General features: G+C 42.1%; 1 protein-coding gene across 2 annotated transcripts in view; it reads right to left on the bottom strand.

Moving 5' to 3' along the window:
- Positions 1 to 21,720, bottom strand: part of FRMPD4 (FERM and PDZ domain containing 4) — a gene marked incomplete at both ends in the record, with an annotated part of 397,855 nt that overhangs the window by 278,285 nt on the left and 97,850 nt on the right. The window contains one exon of one of the 2 annotated variants that reach the window (XM_079546967.1): positions 18,819 to 18,859. The exons of the other annotated variant lie outside the window; for it this stretch is intronic. Coding sequence (XP_079403093.1) covers positions 18,819 to 18,859 — 41 coding nt within the window. Of the gene's footprint in view, positions 1 to 18,818; positions 18,860 to 21,720 lie in introns of those variants that run through there. 2 annotated transcript variants of the gene reach the window in all.

Here is a 21,720-nt window from a genome sequence, read left to right as displayed (position 1 = left end):
AGAGCCAAAAAAAGGGTCCGTCAGGTGGAACTACCAAGGCCTTATATCTGTTCCCCTGAGCAGAAATTGTAACAGAACAGTGAACAGTCTTCTGGGGAATGTAGTTCTAACTCTCTTCTGGACAGGTTCCCAGACCTGGAGCATTAACTCTGTAACTCCCAGTGCACTACAGGATGTTGTGGTATGGAATATTGATAACCAAAAACCATAAAACCACAACAGCAGTATTTGTATATATCCATATATATATGGAAATTAGCGACCCTACAAATCAGCATTCTCATTAAAAGGAGAAAATCTTTAACAAACACACTACAGCACCTATGTTATGACCCAAGAGCTTTATTCAATAAACTGCATTTGAATAAGCTCTAGCAAGAATTAAGCTCTCAGATATCCAACAGATTTGGTCTGTACAATGACACATAAATCATTTTTGATTCATAAGAAACGCTGCCAAACTTACAAATCAAACACAGACTGAGCTGGTTTACTAAGCCTGTTATTTGAAGCTGACCTATACATTCAGTTTTGTTTTAAAAGGCCTCATGCCAAGCATTGGTTTTACTAACCTTTTTCACTTCTTCAATAGGCAACATGCTCATTTCCCTCTCTTCTAGCCTTCATTAGGCTCACTATTTCCTACTCCCTACACACATGCTTCTGACAGAATAAGGTGCTCTGACTTAACATGTTTGACCTCAATACTTCCATGGTTCCTGATTAGCCTTCTGGACATAAACACAATACTTTGCCAGTAAGGTCTTAATTTGTGCTCCCTCTTCTGGCTTAGCAGGCATATAGCACACCACAACAACATCACAATGATGTGGAAACTACCAAAACAGCATTTCCCCCAAAAATCAAAGCAAAGCCATAAGGAAAGTTCTTCCAATCTACAAGTTACATCTCACTGTATTAAGAGCACACCACAGAAAATACAGATCAGTAACCATGAAAGTGATTTATCTTATTCCACTGTTCAACACAAAAGACTACATACTCAACTTCCAAGGACAGCACAGAAATAGTTTCCAGTTTATTTTTTACTCTGTCCCACTGTTACTTTTAGCTCTGCTAAGTTGGCACATATAACAGAAAAAGCAACACTGCATCAGGAAAAAAGGCAGTATCATTAAAAGTTTGTATCTGGATGTCTTTCTGGCATAAGAGACATTCATTTTCAAGCTTACACCATTTTAATCATTTTCTTAATATATTTTCATAATTAAATCAGTAAGTTATTGGAGGTGTTGCGTTTTTGTGGTTGTTGTTGATGTTTTCACTAGTATTGACATTGGCATCAAAAAACAAGAGGAAAAGGAAGGGGGTAAAAAGCCAACTGCACAGTAGCACTCTTCCAGTGCAATGCTATATTGCACTGAAGCTCTATTTTGAGAAAACCATAGTTGCCAGTACTGTAGCCTTCTTGCATCATTTTGGTAGAAGCTGTCAAAACAATATTTTGACAGCTATGTTCTTTGGAATCTTGCTGGATTTGGAAGATTTTATCTGGCCTTGTTTTAAAATAAAACAGAAATTTGTGACTGTCCTCTAATAAAAGCGTTTTAGAAAATGTTATCTCTGAGCAGGAAAAGAGCGCGAGTAAAATAACCTATGCTTTTCTTTGAAATGCACGAGACACATGCTACAAACTGGAAGTAGACCAGAGACAAAGGATAAGGTAGAGAGAGCGAAACAGCATTTAGGCACCTCTGCCAAGAGCACAATTTGTTTATTAACGGCAGTGGTGAAGGGAAACTGCAAAAAGCCACCAGTTAGTGGGAGCACTGGCAGTAGGGAGCCCTAACACAGTCTCCAATCCCCAAACTGCCTGCACAATTGTGAGAGAATAAAAACCACAGCTACTCAGGAAAAGAGAGTGGAAACAGAAGGCTCACTTTCCCAAGGCAGGCAACCCTACCAATTAGGACTGCTTAACAGTCGGCCATTACATTCTTTACAGCTCCATTTTTCATTCCTGTATTTGCACTCACTCTTTCTCCCTGGAACATCCCAATGCCTGGTACTCAGGAACAGCTGCTGGTTCACACATCCAAAGGGGATATGAAACACACAAATCCAAAGAAGGACAAAAATTCTCAAACACTATTGTTCCTAATGATGCTTTCTAGTAGCTAAAGCCAAACTGTTTCCCAGATCTGCTCATCAGAGACATCTGGTATTCTGCGTCAGCCAACATGAATTTGTCTGGAACATTTAATAACATCAGGAATTATTTAAAGATATTTTCTGTGAGAACAAAGTTACTTGACACTTGTGAAGCTTACGAGGTCACTAACATTTTAGAATCTGAGTTACTCAGCTATTCTACTTTCTAAAGACATTTGTTCAAATGTAAGTGATTCTATATGGCTTATAGACACACAAGTACAGAAACGGTGCTTACAAGCTCACATACATGGCAAGTTAACATACGTGAAACCACCTAGCACTAGCTCACTTTGACATACCACATAGCAAATGTAGGGACAGCCCTCGGTGGGTGGCTTATCTCTCTGCCTCCATGTGTTCTGCATTTTTCTGCAGCTCTTACAGATGAACAAATATTTAAACTACAAAATTTAAAAAAATCCCAGAGAAATCTAAACACAAGTCATAATGTCATTTACCATCAGCAACAGCAGATCTTTCAGATTCTCAATACTTCAACTGTATTATTCTGAAATTATAAAAAATGTGATAAATTCTATTTTCCTTATCACCAATATATATATATATACACACATATAGATTGCTAGAGACTGTAAACCTTGCTCCATTACAGTTTCAATTAAGTATTATGCCCTACAGTATGTAAAAAATGGATGAGAAGACTTTTCCCAACTATGCTTACGAATACTGTAAGGTTTGTATTTTCTTTGCAGTAATATATTATGGGCCCAACTACAGTAATCACTAACACAGCAAATAGTTTTAAAAGATCTTCCTCATCTACATGTTCATACTATGGTCAGTCACGGCTGAGATTTGTAGTAGACTGATCTTTCAACATTTTTTTGCCTAATTTAATCAACTAGAAGTTGAACTAATCTAATACACTATATTGTATATCAGACTCTAAAAATCCAGAAAATCTGGCTCTCGATGGTACTAAAGACTTACAAAGAATATAAATACTGAATAAAAGTTCATTTTCACTGGATGTACTGTCGTAAAAAAAAAATCTTTTTTTTTTTTTTTTTTTTTTTTTTTTTTTTTTTTTTTTTTTGGAGGGAGTAGGGGGGGAAGGGAACTTCCATTTTACCTTACTCCAAAATTTAGTTTTGCACTCTAATGCTGTAACACAATGGAAAGCACAGCAACGATAGCAGAGAAGCAAGGTACTAGGCTGCAGCAAGAGAGCACCAGTTATGCACAAAAAGAAAGGAAGGAAGGAAGGAAGGAATCTTCAGAAGACCTCAGGTACGCAGGGATCTCCAGCAAGATACTATTGCCTTCACTGCCAACCCTTAAACGAGGTCTGGGAAGGGGTGGATCCTGGCTCCAATCTCTCCAGTCACTCAGGTACACTGCATGCACCTGAGCTCCCCTGGGTTGGCCCTGCCTTCCCACCAGGTGCTCAATCACTGCTTCAGGCCATGACTTAGTACTTCTGCTACATGTACATCTTCAAGAAAGTCCCCTTCTTTTAACCAGTTCCCAAATTTTGGAATTCATCACAATATGGAAGCTTTTCCTCTCCTGTAGTTTTTATTCTCTGATTCTTTAAAAAAAAAAAAAAAAAAAAAGTACCCGAAATGAAGCATAACATTCCAAGTATGAATGGACATCTTCATGGATGTTAATTTTTTATTACACAGAAGAACACAAAATAATTCCTAAAAAATACTGGTAAGTCCACACTGGTCAAAGGGAACACTGAATTGAATGCTGCCAGGTTTTCTCCACATTCAGAAAAAAACACAAGTTTTTTCTGCAAATGGTTAAGAAGCTGTAAACTGACAACACACACAAACAGTTTGAAGCATTCCTTCCAAATTATTAGTAGAAACGTCACACTAAACGTTCTCAGCATAAGCATTCCTGCAGCCATCTTTACCTGCTTAAGATGAAACTGGGGAAAAAAAATTAAGAGGCAGTTGACGATGTTGGTGCTGCTCCCATCCTAAGGAGCAGACTTCTGGCTAAATCTAGAAGCAAGCTGAGCAGACTGCAGGTGATCCACTCTTCTGTCACAACCAAGTGCCTCTGCAATCAATCAGAATCACTATAGGGACACAGGACAGCAGACAGGTTTTAAAACTAAGAGTAAAAAAGTTGTGGTTTTTTTGTTTTTTTCTTTGTTTTTTAATTTTAGTGTGAATAAGTATTTTTAAATATAAATAAACCAGAAAGCCATATTTTAAAACAATTCCAAATGGGAATAATGTTTCCTGGAGAACATCCTTAAATAACATCCAATACCTAATTGCAGTAATGTAACACCAAAGGTGGCATTCATTTCCAAAACTGCTCATGATTTGGCATTACTGTTCAGAAGTCAACATCTGTTAGTTTACAGATAATCATGACAAACCAACGAAAAGATCTAAAAGGAAAATAAAACAAATTGTCTTCAGTTAATTTTGCTCCAGTAAGCAGGCCATCAAAAGAAACACACAGCAAGGTACTCAGAACCCTCAGTAAGTTTGCAGATGACACCAAACTGGGAGGTGGTGTCGATATGCTGAGGGTAGGGAGGCCCTTCAGAGGGATCTAGATAAGCTGGATCACTGGGCTGAAGTGAATGGGATGGGTTCAACAAAGCCAAGTGCCAGGTCCTGCACTTTGGCCACAACAACCCCATGCAGCATTATAGGCTTGGGGACAAGTGGCTGGATGATTGCGAAGAGGAAAGGGATCTGGGAGTGCTAGCTGATGCTTGGCTGAACATGAGCCGACAGTGTGCCCAGGCGGCCAAGAGGGCCAATGCCATCCTGGCCTCCATTAGAAATAGTGTGGCCAGCAGGAGCAGGGAGGTGATCATCCCAATGTACTCAGCACTGGTGAGATCACACCTCGAGTATTGTGTTCAATTTTGGGCCCCTCACTACAAGAAAGACATTGAGGCCCTGGAGCACGTCCAGAGAAGGGCAACAAAACTGGTGAGGGGTCTGGAGCACAAATCTTATGAGGAGTGGCTGAGGGAGCTGGGATTAGTTAGCGTGGAGAAGAGGAGGCTCAGAAGAGACGTCACTGCACTCTACAACTTCCTGAAGGGAGGTTGTGATAAGGAGGGGTTTGGCCTCTTCTCACAGGCAACAAACAGGACCTGAGGAAATGGCCACACGTTGTACAACAGGAGGTTTAGATTAGACATAAGGAAGAACTATTTCTCACAGAGTGGTCAGGCACTGGAATGGCCTGCCAAGGGAGGTGGTGGAGTCACCGTCACTGGCAGTGTTCAAAAGGCATCTGGATGAGGAGCTGCGAGATACGGTGTAAAGGCTTGTGGTAGCAGTGGTAATGGGAGGAAGGTCGGACTAGATGATCTTGTAGGTCCTTTCCAACCTTGTGATTCTTTGATTCTATGATTTAACTAGTGGCTTCCTTTGGAAGAACCACTCCCTTATATAGTTTACATCAGAATTCTGTGATCCAATCTCAAAAGCAAGCTGAGAAAAGGTCAGTGCCTGATAACTGCATAAATAAGATTTCCATTCATTTGGCCACTATCACTGTTAGAGCATTTGTATTTTCTGTACGTGTTGATAAACATCAAAAAATGCAAAACAAGTCACCACATATTAAACCTTACCATAGAGATAAAGTAGTACCCTTTTTTCTATTCTGAAACTACAGACTTCAAAACAACAGACATGAGTTACGAAAGTCTAACACATGAACAGAAAGATGTGGACACTGCCTCTCAAATGACTGCTACATTTCGAAGAGTCTTTGCTATATATTTTGTAGGAGATATACAATAAGTATGGGCATGTGTATGTGCATCAGCACATTTACAGACTCCTACACCCTTACACTCAACTACTTTGTCATAATTAATACTCATTATTCAGCAAATTATCCAAATCAGTAGTTAAACTAAGCTTGCCATCCTGGAGAGCAAATCATGTCATTTGCAAATGTAATGCAAATTTTACATGCCAGATGAAGAATTTGCCAAGCCTGAGAACTGTCGCATTTAGAAGTGCTCCATCAGCACGGGAAGCTGACCCAAAACTATGTAGCACATTTCCTCCCCTCAGTCAACCTGAGGCGCTAAACATACTTACAGGAGCTACTGCAGCTCTGTGCCCCAGGAGCTTCCTTGATTCCACCACTCTAGGTACCTGGGGCCACGTGTGGTTAACTATGCAAAAATAACCGATACCTGAGACATGCAGGTCCTACCAGATGAATCCAACAGGTCTTACTGAAAAGGTTTTGGCTGGGATTGAAGTTGCACTGTTATTTTCTTAGTGAGTGAAGAAACACTGTACACAGGGTTATTTAGCATATGCAATGTTCATACAGTTTAGCAAAAAGAAAAAAAAAAATTAACAACTTAATGATAAGAGTTGGTATCACACTGCACAGAGTCAAAAACGTAGAAGTGAAGAGACAACAAAATGACTGTATTTGAAATATAAAGCAGCCAATGCTGTCCTTATTTACCAAACTTATGCAGAGATCAAATGAAAACAAGTGAAGTTTCCTCCTCCAACAACCTGCAAGTTGGCATCGAGTATTCATAATGAAAAGAGGGATCTAGCACAAGAAAGATGCTTCAATGGAAAACCAACTGGGGAGGAGGATACAAAGCAGCAAACTATACCAGAGAGAATCAGAGACAAACTGTTCCCTGCTTTCCACCACATTTAGAGCTGGAGAAAGAATATTTTAAACACTGGAGAGAATAAATGTCAGCTGCTATCACTGCAGCTTGGTAAACACATGTTGATCTTGTCATATTTTAAGCAGCTGAAATCAATTTCAGCCATTTTGAGCTAATGCACTGTGAGATAGGTGTTGTGCCTTCTAATTAGAATGCTGTTCATTGCAGCACCAAACTATGAACCATTTGAAAAATTAAACTACTGCTGCTTTATCTTGTCCTGTGAAATAAACATTTTAAACATTTAATGTGAGAACACAATTTCTCTTTTTGAGAAGCAGAACATAACATAAGAAAACAGTATTAACTCCAACAGTAAAGGCTAATGAACATAAATGAAAGTAATTCCACAAGCATGCACTTGTCTCTTTGCTTCGAGGCCACAGAACAGTGTGAGGTCAAGCTGTACTCTAGACAACAAAACCAAAAGCAGATCAACAGCAGTGCATTCTGCCATCAACACAGAGTACTTTTGTTGGGATAAAGGATGAACCTTGCACTAACTTCTAGAAAATGAGTTCCTCTCATAGGCTTTACAAAGCAGACTGCCCCTAAACACATTTAACAACTATCACTACAGGTATTAAGAATACCCAGACACAACAGATGCCTTTATCCCAATTAGGGCAAGCATGGAAACAACTTGCAGGGACACAGAATCTGCCAGTTTTTCAGATTATCATTTCCACTGCCTTTGCACAAGTTCCCATTTCAACAAAACCTGACACTATACCTTAATGCCTGCTAAGAGCATCAAGAGGAAAAAAATAAACAATTTATTATTTTGCTTTGGAAAAAAAAAGTTCATTTCTGGTTTTAAAAAAAAAAGCAATATACTTGGCATCTAGCAACAGAGAATGAACATAAAAGAAAGATATTGGAAGTACTTGTTCTACTGCTCATATTTTAAGAATTACTTACGAAGTAATGTTAGTAATCTGGATACACTGATATCACCACCTTCTCTCACTCATATTTTCAGTGCTGTAAATACAAATTGGTAAATAAATATCACAAAGCATCTCAGCAATAGATAAGAGCTGATGAAGCGCCATATATGTATAAGGAATGACAGAAGGAATGGCAGGAACCGAAAATTTGCAGCATATAAACTCCTTGAAGTATACTTCTCTTTGCATTAAAAAAGAAATAAACACAGTGTTTGAAGTTGAGTTAAACATTCAGGCTAATTAATACATTCTGTAAAACTCTGATTTCCAGTTTAAAAATAAAGAGCGTTTGAAGAACAGGCCACTAATACTCTCCCACTAGTTTCTTGTGGTTTCAAAAGCATCAGAGACACAGCACAGTATTTTATCTAAGTAATGTCCTTTCTCAGTTCAGAAACAGAGCATTTGAAAATCAGACAGCTCAGACAGCTTCCAAAACAAGGAAAACTTGTACACTTTTTTATATGAAAAGCATATAACCATAAGCTTACTGATATGAACAAATACATGCTTGTTAGTGAAAAATAAATAAATTATTGAACTAAACAACATGTCTGTAATTTGTCCTGGACAGTTCATCTCCTATAATACACGAATTAACACCTCAGACAACTGCTTTGCCCTCCTGCTTATTAAAACAGTTCGCAGCGCTAAGGAAGCCCGGAATCCTTCCTAGGTACATTGGGATGTGCAAGGTGCTTAAAAGCCACATTTAGCATCTTGAGAGTACTTGGTTTTGAAGGTGTCCAGGAAAAACCACATTACTCAGAGGCAGCCTCACAGTCTCCAAAGGCAGGAGAGGGAAAGAGGAAAGCCAAAGGAACCAGGAAGGATCTGCTGAACTTCACAGGGGCTGAAGCAGCCTCTTCCCATCCCACCCATCTCCTCCAGGTTGCCGGCCTCTCCCCAAAGCCTCTCAGGTGAGAGGTTCTCACCCAGCCTCCCCACAGGCAACTAGAATGGGAGTCTTTTTCTCCATAACCTCCTGCAGCAGCCCCTACCACCGTACCAAAGCTCTCACATAACCAACTGATAACATAGCAGAGCTCACCAGAGGAGCCCTGCTTTGTTTCCCCTCCTGCCACCATGCTCCCTGATGCCACATCCTCCAATCACTTCCTCCAGTCCAGTTTAAACACCAGCAGGAAAAGAAACACACCAAAACCAGTGTTCTGCTGGCTTTACTCCCTCAAGTAGCTCACCATGGTGTAAGATTCATCTAAAGGTTACAGGGAATAAGACGAGAGAAGGGAAAACCGCGTGAGACAGAAGAGATCAGGCCTCACAGTCTCGTAAGGCCTCCCTGCATTGGTTGTTAGGCCAGGTTAACCACACGAAGGAAGTGCACTCCTGCAGCACTTGAAAGTGCCTGAACCTACTCCTAACTCTTCCCCACATTCACAGCTCCTCCATATGCTTTCTGGTTTTCAGGGCTTTGGATTGATTGTCTTCTTTTGTGCATGTTTTTGGTTGTTTGTTTTTTTTTTAAGCCACAGTAAAGCACATTCTCCAATTACTATAAATTTTGCAGTGAAGTTATCTGCAGTTGGGGGAAAAAAAATAGTCAATCTGCAGCAATCCTACAGCAAGGGGGCTGAGGCTCATCCTGAGAAAGAATACCTTTATCATCAGTGCCTGAATGTAGCCAGAGCACAGGAAAACAGGAACCTCCTTATTTCACCTTTCGAGTCACTTATATCCCCCAGATAACACTAGATCTAAGAAGTGATGAATCAAAGGAAAGGAAAAAAAAAGGTTTTCTGCTGTAATGCTGAAGCAAAATCTTCCTTTTCTTCCCCCAGAGCAGTCACACAGATTACAACACACCAATTAATTCAGGCAGCATTATGGAGCAAATAAACTCCTACGTAGACAACAATGCAAGTTCATCTTCGTATAAAGATCAGCCAGCCTGGAACAATTACTTCAATACACTCACAACAAATAAGCCCTCTTTCAATGCAGCAATCATTAACTTTCTTTCTTCAGTTTCTTCCGTCTTCTGTCCTCTGGCACTCCTCCCCTATTACACACTCCAGCCCCTATTCACCCTGCCCTCAGAGTGGAGTCATGAAGTACAGAACATTCCCCATGTGCAGTTCTTCTCCATCCCTCTTGACTCTGCCCTGGCAAAAGAAAATGCACCCCTTGTAAACACTGCAGGCAGCATACAGCGCAGAATGCAAACAGAAAACCTAGGCAGGTAGCCAACTTAATGAGAAATCTGTCTGCTTCTTTCTCCTAGGTAAAAAAAAAACAAAACATGTACATATTCAGAGATAAAAACGAATGTTTGAGTTAAGATCATCTGAGGTTCTCAGTCCATAAAAAAAAAAATAAATGCAAATACTTTTGAAGCATGACTTTGCTCAATAACTTAACCTCAGTCAAAACATTTCTGCGTGAATGTTGATCACTTCTGCCTGAATACATGAACTGCACTTGGACTTGATTAGTCACATTGCACGCTCCGAACTAGTGACACTCATCTCTTCCAAAGTTGGAACAGCTAAAGCTGCAGCAACCTGCTACACACTGAGCTGCTGAGCAAACAGCCCCATCTTGCTAAAGCAGATGAGGCATCAAAGATAGTAACTTCTTGGGCTAATAAAGGCAAGAAATAAAGACAAATCTGAACTTCAGCACCATTTGGGCTTCGCTGCAACTGCCACCTCCTTTCTCTTGTCATCCATGTTGTAATATGGATGCTTCAAGAAAGCCAAGCTTGTAATAGTGTAATTTATAGTAGGTCTCAGTCATCGCCATTGTTCAGGCTTTCAGGTGGCTATGGCACATTCTGGCACTAGCAATTTTGTACATACAGACCACTTCCAGATTTCTCCTCAGTTCTCTCCTGCTGTACTTCAGTCAAACAAGGAGTTCAAGTGAAATAACACACCTCATGTAACACATGCCTAATTCTTGATTGTTGGTGCAACCACTAGTGCTTCAAGGAACATTTACAGCCACAGTACGGTGGGCAGTTTGCTCCCTAAAATACAAGTATTGCCAAATCTAGAGCAACTGAATCACAAATTCAAGATTAAAAAACAAACAGTAAAATGGCAAAATCCAGTCCACCCCTCCATCCCCCCTAAAGACCAAAAACCCACCAATACAACAAGTACATACACAAAACCAAATTCTGAAGAACACTGGAGAAACTTCCTTGGCTTCTTCTGGCTGTTAATGAAGATCACCAAGCAGTTTCCATCAACAAATACATACATACGTACTGTATTTATTGATATCTTTTTTTAAAAAGGTCCTAATTCCAGTCACCCAAGGTTTTTTCCTTTAAAGTTTCAAAATGTTCAATCAGAACCTAAAAAGCTACTGAGAATGAGAAGATCAGAAAAGGATTCACTCTCAAAACTTTGGCATACAAATATCTCCTCTCTCTTCACCATTTCTTTTCTCCTCTATATAAATCTCCTTTTTACCAATGATTACCAAAGTCCTGAAAGATATCATCTTTGAAACTCCCTAAACTAAAAAAAAAAAAAAAAAAAAAAAAAACCTGGCAATTCCCCACACTAACTTCACAATAATTAAAATGAAATCTTGTGCTGTAGCCCCTGATCTTAATAATAAAATTGAAGAAGAAAATCAAGAACTTAATATAAAGACAATGTCTTAAAACAGTTGTAAAAACAGCCAAGTCAATCAGCAACCATTTTCCTTATCATCAAGGGAAGTTATTTTTGTCCAAGCAATAAATCTCACAAAGGACTTTTCTAAGAAGATACTCATCAGCTTTTAATCACATCTCTCTCCTATTCCAAATCACCAGCAAAAGATTATTTAATAGGACAGACCTTTGCATCACCCTCCACCACGCCTTCAGAACGCTCTCTCTCATTTAGAACTTTTTTTCCCCGAAATTCTTTGTTGAATTGTTATTCAACAATTATGAAATGTTATGTTATGAAATGTTATTTTTATATAGTTGACACTAAAGGAATACTGGTAGAGATTTCTAACAAGCTAGATCCTGATTCAGGTAGGAGGCAGTTTTAGGTCCTGGAGTACTTTACTTTTCCAGTTCCAATGTATTTTCATACACAAACAAATTTTAGGCATTGCTTAATTCACTAAGATTTGAGCATGCAATTAATTATTAAAATTTATACTGTTGGTACTGTTATTTGCATCATTTCAAGTCAATGGGATAATTATCAGAAACAGAGTCTCACAGATTCCTTTTGAAGTCTCCATATAACGTACCTTCAAAACCTGCACAATCTTTTGAGTTCAAAAACATCTCCAAGGATCGTCAGAAAACTTTAATTATGATTAGTCATGATTATAAAACGCAGCTTTAAGTAGAGTTTCATATTATCAGAAGCCCCCTCTTATTCAAGGTATGTCTCTCTAATATTTTAAACTCTGATATCTTGTAAGCACCTGAAGTTTTGAAAATGAGTAATTTCATCTACATCTGGATGGTCTCATTTCTTTTAAGAGAGATGCTTGAGCATCTTGACACTGGGAACCAAAATCACTCTTCCCTTCCTCATATTCAATTTTTTGCATCCTTCCCAGACAATGGTTTGTTTTTTAAGAGGTTGTTAGCTCCGGCATGATTTTACTTCGTCCCATCAGTCAGCTACCCAGCTGCGATACACTGACATAACATGAAAATGCTGTCAAGAATAGCAAAAGACCCCTTCTCTGCCATATTGCCAGCAGAGCTGAGAACATATATTATCCTCTTGTTATTTCAGGTAGCAGTTTGTATTTTCTACAAACAGCTTGCTGGATTTCCATAATGACCTAGAACGTTATAAAATATGGAAAGATACCCTCATTTTACATTTCTTCCTTCAATTTAGCTGGAATTTCCCACATAAATCTTGCAGATTGACAACAAAATAAGGAGGTTTCTAAAAATCAGGGAGGATTTCATGAGATTCAACAAAGCCAAGTGCAAGGTCTTGCACCTGGGTCACAGCAGCCCCTATTACCAGGACAAGTTGAAGGACAAAGGGACTGAGTGCAGCCCTGCCAAAAAAACCTGGGGATACTGGTGGATGAGAATCTGGACATGAGCAAGTAGCGTGCCCTCACAGTCCAGAAAGCCAACCATATTCTGGGCTGCATCAAAAGAAGCAAAGCCAGCAGGGTGAAGGAGGTGATCCTGCCCCTCCATACTGTGTGCTGGTGAGGCCTCTCCTGGACTACCGTGTCCAGATGTGTAGTCCTCAGTACAGGAAAGACATGGAGCTGTTGGAGCCATCCAGAGGAGGGCCACAAAAATGATCCAAGGGATGGAACGCTTCACCTGCAAGGACAGGCTGAGAGGGTTGGGGCTGTTGAGTCTGGGGAAGAAAAGGCTCTGGGGAGATCTGAGTAGTCTTCGAGTATCTAAAGACAGGCTACCAGAAAGAAGGGGACAGACTTTTCAGCAGGGACTGTGATGACAGAACAAAGGGAAACAAAGTAAAAGAGGGGGCATTTAGACTGGATATAAGAAAAAAGTATTCCACAATAATGGAGGTGAGGTGCTGGCACAGCTGCCCAGAGAAGCTGCGGGTGCCCCATTCCTGAAGGCATTCAAAAGCAAGTTGAACGGGGCCTTGGGCAGCGTGAGCTGGTGGGGAGCAGCCCTGGGCAGGAGGGTTGGAAATGGAAGGCACCTTAAAGGTCATCCAATTCAAACCACTCTGCGATTCCGTACTTTTTAAACCAAATGAGAACATCGGTGATCAGATTGGCTTAGCACACATACCAAAACATTAGAACTGGTTATGATTATGAAAGAAACTATCCCCACATTCCTGTTTCAACCTTGTCACTAAGGGCTTGACACCACAGGAACAAAAATCTCAAAAACTATACTACAAATGCTATGACTGTTCTTAAATCAGAGCACTTCCAAGTTTTCATTCCATCCTCTTCAATAATTATTAGGAAAAGAAGAGGAATGAAAATACTACCTGTGGACTTTGGGTTTCCAATTTTTTCTTTCTCAAATACTTCAAGAAATAAGGTTGCTTCATGTCACATCCTTTAAGCACTGTATCTAAGCAAACAGTATTTAGAGAACTTACATATTTAGAAGAGTTGCATCATCATTCACTGGCAACTTGACAAGTTTACAGCAGTCCATAACATAAGGAGTGTTTTTAATAAATCTCTAAACTGCTGAAGCTGTTATACCACAGAATATTACTAACACCATAGACACCAAAGCACATATCTTTATTATGTGTCAGCTAACAAAATGGATGAATAATAAAATATAAGGCAAAGCTTTTATATTAATATAAATAGACAAATGTTTCACTAAATGAAGCATGGAAAGAAAGGTGAAATGAATTCATGGTTATTTGAATTATCATCCAATATAATAAAATCCTTTTTAGGATTAAATTACCTTCTTTGAACATAAAAAAAGATAATCACAGGCTTTCTTACTGACACATTCTTTTGTAAATACTGAAAGTAACTTGCAAGCTATGATACTGCCATTCCAAAGAGCATTGATAAAAGCATTCCAATAATAGTACACAATATCACTTCAGTAACTTATGTATACTTTTAAGTGTGTCACCCTTAAGGTGATTTTATAAACACCACAGCAAACTAGCACTAAATAAGGAAGCAAAGAAAGACAATATACTGACAAACTGAAGACAGACACCCTGAAATCTTCTAATATTATAGACTAATCTGGGAATCTAAAACCTGGAAAACATATCTGTTCTTGGCCACATACAAACAACTAGACCACAGAGCTAAGCAATCTTGTTCCCCATAAAAGCTGGGCCTCACACCCACAGCCTACAAACACACCTTCTGGCTTCGTGGACTTTTAGGAGCAGACCTTTCACCCCAGCTTGATAAAACAGCTAAAGACAGGAGGCCTGTTGAGAACAGGAGGTGAGAGCAGGACTGCAGAGGCTACAAAACTAGATAAAAACTGTAAGACTGAGACTTGGAATTTGTATAGACTTGTTTCACTTTCATAAGCAGTGAAGACCCAAAAGCACAAGTGTTTGACTTGCTGCCTTCTCAGTCTACCTGGTTAGGAATGGCTAGCTACACAAAGACATGAGCAAAAAAAATGAAAATAATATTTACCCACCTCAATGAAAAACACCCTTGTGAGGGATTCCGACTTCCACCTCGCAGGAAAGAAGTGGTATTTGGGTGCTCACTGAAAAGCCCTCGCAGGAGTTTAGGGTTGCTCTGTTGTTAAGCTGATCCCGTGGAGCACGGTAGGAATATGGCTGCTCACAGCCAGTTTTTATGGAATAAATTGAAGCAACCCAACAATAATGCCAGTAATGCAAAACTTGAGATCCAGTTATACTAAATTTACCTATCACACATCACAGATTGGCATTACTGTTAAGGACGTCCCCAGTATGGGGGGTCACCATCTCCACTCATGATGGTGGTATCCAGATAGATGCATACACGTTTTATGTCTCGCTGTGAAAGTTCTGAAACTGAATCTCTGTGAATCACCAGAAGAGCTACTGCTGATTTTCTAACCAAATATATGTTCCACGAATACAGGCTTTAAACTTTTGCCAGTGCCTTTTCACTGTTCCAACCTATTGTTTCACGGTTCATCTGTCCCATATAGACTTGATGCTTGACACTGTGCCCTTTGCCAGGTTTAACTAGGTCTGAAAACGTTCCCATTCACATTGGGCAGGGCTGCAGCATTCCTTCAATCCTCAGACCTGCACTAAAAAAAATAAAATTAAAAAAAAAAAAAAAAAAAAAAATCATCACTCCATATTTATACTCTTTTTACTGCTTCCCCCCAAGCAACTGCTAAAAGCAATTAAGAGAGAACACTGGGCAAGGCAGACTCCTGATCCAACCTAATCCAGCAATTTTTGTGTGCACTTTATCTATCCTACTAATCCTCCTTTCTGAATTACAGATGCTACTGCACCAGACATATTTATGCAGCCCACACTACAAAAATATTCATCTGCCTTGTACAGCTGCACGTGATCCATTAAGACCAGGCAATCATTTTCTATATGTGGATATTCATTAGAAGAGCAGGTTGTTACAACTTTTTCCACAAAATGGCCCCAAAAAATTTATACCAAAACAATTATTACCAAATATTCACTAGACCAGTGGAGAATTCTACGCAAGAATTTTCAAAACCAAGCTTCCTGTCTACAGCAGGATGCTTGGAGCTCAATGACCTTTAAGATCTCTTCCAACCTAAGCCATTCTATGAGTCTATGAATTTCTGAAAAGGGGAAGGGAGAGAAGAAATGCCAACAAAAGTGCAATAAGTATTTCTAAACAATACTTTTGTTTTCAATGCCATGATGGACATCTTCAATTTTTACAAATCAGTAGAAACCTCACCATGAACATCTTTATTAGATGCATGTTATACAACGTGACGGATCCATAAAGGCAAGGAAATAACAAGGGAAACCCCCGACCTTCTAGAAGCATACACATATAACCTACTGCCCACTGAAGATTACGTCCATCACAAAACCAGTTTGGCTCCCTTACATTTCTGCCCACCTCCATTTTCAAAATTATGCACACATCCCCCCACAGCAACTGTGGATGAGTGCTGAAGGAGCTGCAGAAGTGAGAGTCTCTAAAAGACCACAGGTAGCAGGCAGAAAACTGCACAGATAATTAAAACACAACAAACTAATGCAATGTCAAATTTTCTATCTGGCAGGCACTATTTAAGAGTTCCTGCTCCGTCTCAGAATTATTCTAGATAAGAGCTCTAATGCACAAAGTGATCAAGGAAAAATTAAAATTCTCACCGTGTAATACAATTACACTACAGCATTAAGAATTATCCCCTTGCAGTAGCCATGCATAACAGGCTTGCCCGTGCCACTGCCTGCAGAATCAAGGCCACTGGTCTCAACACTAAGAATTGACTTGCAACCTCAAATGAGAACATCTGAATGCACAGCAGAACAGAAAGAAGACTGTAAGTCTTGAAAACATTCAGTACAAACCAGGTCTGAAACAACTTTCTGTAGGTACTCTGTCTAAAGATCTCAGTAAAATACTGTTTGTTGTATGAGAGCTTTCTTCCAGAAAGGCCTTTCTTCCAACAGCTGAGGGAGAGCTTTCAACATGGACACACCAAGGGATTACAAACAGGGTTTACATTGAAGTTCACTTGCTCCACAAAGCTCTTGTGAAACTGGAACAGATAACTAGCTGTTACCTAGGAAACTGCAAGTAAAATAAAGTCCTGTGTAAACTATTAGGTTGTTTAACAACCAGAAAATTAGAAATGAAAAGAGTAGCTTGGTACAGAAATGATTTACTCTGATCTACAAGCAAACTTAATCCCGAGTGCTTCCTATGCTCGATTCCAACAAAGCTGGACACAAGCTTTGAAACCCACGGTTTCATTTCAGAAGAACTTTCAGGTCCTTCTGGAGAAATGCCGTGATCTTCCCATAATTACTTAAACACAAACCTCTGTTGGCAGTGTTTGCGCTTTCAAGCATGCAGAAAGCTACAGCCTTTGTACACCAACAAAGATCAAATCCTACCATGTGTACAAAAACTGCCAGGTACCTGGCTCAGTAACATCTCCAAGCAGCATATCCCTTCCTTTCCCTCTGACTTAACTCAAGCATGACAACTCTGAGACATGAAGATCCTCAAGCTTCTCTAAAATACCACTTACCAACAAATACAAGAGATCGAGCAATTCAATTACCTAGAAATAAATACCACGCTACATGCCCTGCTCCTTGTCTGTTCTCACATAATTTTTCCTTCAAGTTTGCACTGTAGTTACAGCTCTGGCGGTCTGGGAGAACGAACAGAGAACGCCATGCAGGATGCCAGTGTTCCAGCCTCCACCTCATGTCAGATCGCTCGGAGCAGGGTGAGACGATGATGTGCTTGAATGAGAACAGCTGCTCTGCCCCAGCAGGGCCAAGTGCAGAGCTGTAATCACAGCGAGGTGCAGTGGAGGGAATTGGGGAATAACAGCTCTCTTTGTACCTGTGGCATTCAGTGACTTCCAGCCACGCAGTATTTGTCTTTAAGGACCATCCATCACTGTGACACTCTCCCACCTGAGCGGCACCAGAGCAAGCGGCAGCCTTGCCTTTCCTCAGCAAGGCCCTTCCTTTTGCATAACACCCGCTTTCATTCTGCGCCTCACAAACAGCAAGGGCTGTGGTAACTATGGTGTACCAACACAAAATCATAAGAATTCAGAGCACTCCTGGTTACCGCGATCAAAGCTAAATCCTTTAGGAAGATTATCCACACCAAAACCTTGCAAAAATCCCGCAGCTCGAGCACTTTTATACCGCGTCTCCCAGGCGAAGCATGGTTTCTCCTGTTACTGAGGAGGGCAACCTCCAGTACAGAGGAACGGGCTAATGGGGCTGTGCTCCTTTACCCCTCTGCGCAGCCTGGGGCCTGGCAACTCGCTGCCAGCGCAACAGTACAGACACAGATCGCAACTCCGAGGCCGCTCAATGAAGATCCATTCGAGAGCACACGTATGCCCTCACCAAGCAGCAGCGGGAAGCACATGCCCTGCGCGCAGGGGTTTACTCGCGCCCCAGCATACACCGTGCGAGAAGAGGCAGCGCTCATCATCTGCCGATGATTTCACCGCTTCTCTAAAAATATCGCTGTGGAGGAGCCGGCGCGCCCGGAGCCGCGCTCAGCGCAGAGTTGTGGCCAGGCGAGCCGGGAGGGCACAGCACAGAATGGCACGGCGCGCCCCGTCCCTCCCTGCCCACCCCTTGGCCAGGCGCTGCCCCTTTCCCCCGGGCTCGCCCCCCTACCCCCGCCGCCGGCTCCCACCGCCGCTTTCCGCGTTCCCAACAGTTCTGGCCGCCCTTTCACGGCGGCGCTCCCGGGCGGGCACCGCTCTCTCCCTCCTGCCCGCGGAGGGCGATGACCCGTCCCGCGCGGAGCGGTCCCGGCAGGCGCCCCGCCCGAGCTGCCCCCTCGCCCCTCTGCCGGGGAAGTTGGGCACCCCTCACCGGCAGCCCTTTGCCCTCCCGCCCCCCGGTACGGACACCTACCCGGAGAGCTTCCCAAGCTTCACAAAGCTAAACACATCCATCCATGCGGCCGGCTGCTCCGCCCGTCTCTCACTTGCTCACTCGCTCACTCTAGCAGCGGCGGCGGCAGCTCCATGTCGGGAGAAGGTTGCGTCCAGCAGCGGCAACAGTCCTCGCACAGGCAGCAGCCGGCGGCGGCAGAGGCTGCTACCCCCCTCCGGCGGGGAGCTGGGCTTGCAGCATCTCGCAGGAGCGGCGTTCAGCCGCGATCAACCCTCCTCCTCCTCCTCCTCCTCCTCCTTCTCCTCCTCCGCCCCCTCGCTCCCCGCCTGTCCGGCCCCCTCCCCGGCTAACTCAAGACACTGGGGCTGCGTGGCCGGAGGGTCGCCATCAGCCCGGGCTCCCGCCGCTTCTGTGTCGCGGCTCACGAGGAGAGCGGAGGGTGGGGAAGAGGGAGTTTCTCCTCGCGCCGCTCCCATGGGGGAGCGGAGGGCGCAGGCGGCCGCGGCCAGGGCGAGCGCCGCCCGCTGGCTGCTGCTGGAGGCGGCGCTGCAGCCGCGGGAGCCGGCCGGGCTTCGGGGCCTCGCTGCACGCGGAACTCCCCGGCATTCTCGGCACCCTCGCTTCCCTTGAGGCCAGGTTGCACGCCTGATGGAGAGTGGACGAGCGGCCCTGGGGAATGGGAGAAGGCTTCTCTGCACTCGAGGGAAAGCACCTGGCAAGAAGACTGCAGCTGGCAGTGCTCCTCCAAAAGCAGAAACTGTGGAAAGCAGACAACTCTTTGCCCCGGTGATCCTCCCTGAGTGACCACACCATTCCGTGCTTCCCTCCATAGTGGGGAAGGACCCAGAGGCCCTCTGCGCTGTGTGTCAAGGATGGGCACTGACCGGCAGCAGGGCACACATCCACCTGCCTGGCTGGCACTGTGGGAGGCAGTGAGCAGCCTGTGACCGACCTCTGTCTCTAAAGAGATCTGGAGTCACAGAATCACAGGACAGTAGGAGTTGGAAGGGACCTCTGGAGATCACTTGGTCCAGCCTCCTGCTAAAGCAGGTTTTCTACAGCAGAAAATCCTCCTGGTCCTGCCAGAAACACGTCTAGGCCAATTCACAGCAGCGTAAGCAGCCTTCACCTTACATTTTGCAGATGAATTGTATGTCCTGATGCATGAGCAATGCAGACACGCTGCTTTATGCTTTTGCCCTGTATCAGGCTTACAAATAGGCTCTTGAGTTACTTAGCTTTCCATGAGCTTCCTTTGAGTGAGCAGGATAGGAAGGCGGTGAAATTCAAACATATCTTCATGCAGTTCTACAGCAGAATGCATGGGAATGTATTTTCTACCAGTTCAGTCTTTTTATTTGTGTCTTTGCTAAATAGGTTGATGAGCCCTTTGCTTCCTGCCTGTACATTATTTCTTTCTCTTTTGTGGACCTACGTCTGTGCTGTCCCACAACCCCAGACATGAGCAGAGAGCCAAACAAGTAGGCTCTAGCAGCCAGGTGAAAAACAATGCATTTTATTTTAAATATTAAAACTTGTATTGATAGGAGAGCAAAAAGAACAGGCAGTACGAACACTCACTGTGAATTGAGTCTCAAACTATTCTTTGAAACAATAATAAGAGAGGATGATTGATCATCTGTTTACACTGAGAGAACGTTGAGCCACCAGCTGCACAACACTCACTGGCCTATCATAGGCCCAAATGGCTTGGGATTATTCAGAAATGCCTTATGAAGTATTTCACATTACTACATTAAAATATGTATGTGGTTCTGACATGGAATTATATTTATTTATTCTTATGCCACAGTTGTTTGTTTTTTTTTAAAGCAAAGAACCTGTGCTATCGTTCACATTGCTGTGTTGATTGGTAAAAGTTGTGAGGATAACAGTCTCATCTGGTTAGAAACTGGTTTATTTATAAAAACTGTCATTTATTTAGAGACCAAGGAGACAGGCCAAGATCTTACAAAGCCAACTGTAGCTTATATACCATATATACAAAATTAAGCACGTATGTCCTGAATCAAACAAGGCTCCAGTCCTGAGTAGCTGATGTGCCAATATTTCTCCCATGTAGGTGACTTAAAGCACAATGGTGAGAGCCAGAGAAATGAAAGAGGAGTTAAGTGGTCTCTAGAACTTCTGTGGTTTCCAGGTCTGTTGGTGAGAAAGCAAATGTGGTCTTAGGATGTAAAGATGCATAGAAAAGCAGAAAGCTGATCAGAAATGCCATATTCAGCTCCTTCAAGCAGTGAATTTGAGAACAAAGGAAAGCAGGTGCAGAAGAATGCTAAAAGAGACTTAAAGGTAATGATGAGTCTGTCTTATGAGAAGAGGCTGAAAGAGCTAAGCCTAGCAAAATTAAGACAAAAAGCTGAAAAGATTGCTGTTTATGGATATGTCCATCTGGTAAGCATAGGGTATGTACCCAAAATGATAGGTCTTTATGGTAAGTCATTAAAATTTAAGAGAAATTATCTTTCTTTTTCATCCCAAAGAGTTGGATGAAATATTACTAAGTTAATAACCATTTCCATATTTTTCTTTTCCAAGGCAGAAGCTATTGCAACAGTAGAACTTTTCTAGAATGGCTGTGGAGGCACTTTTGGATAGCTGACATTCTGGGTGTCCATTAAGAGCAGTATCATGAGACATATAATTCCAAGATGTGCAGGCCTGATAAGACAAGCTGAATGAGCATGTTTTTTTCCACCTGTGCTAAATACTGACAGCATTTTGGAGCACTGTTATGCAGGAACTCAACATGGAGAAGGAGGCAGCGTGCATTCATGGCTTTTTGGATACCAGCATCACAGCAAAAGGAAATGAAACTACATCTCAGCTGCAGGAAAAGGATAAAATTTGCAACCTGGAGGGCTCTATTTCATGAGTAAATATATGTAGTTTGGATTGG

The sequence above is a fragment of the Tetrao urogallus genome (assembly GCF_951394365.1).
Source record: "Tetrao urogallus genome assembly, chromosome: 1".
Lineage (NCBI taxonomy): Eukaryota > Metazoa > Chordata > Aves > Galliformes > Phasianidae > Tetrao > Tetrao urogallus.
This window is presented reverse-complemented; position numbering and strand designations above follow the sequence as displayed.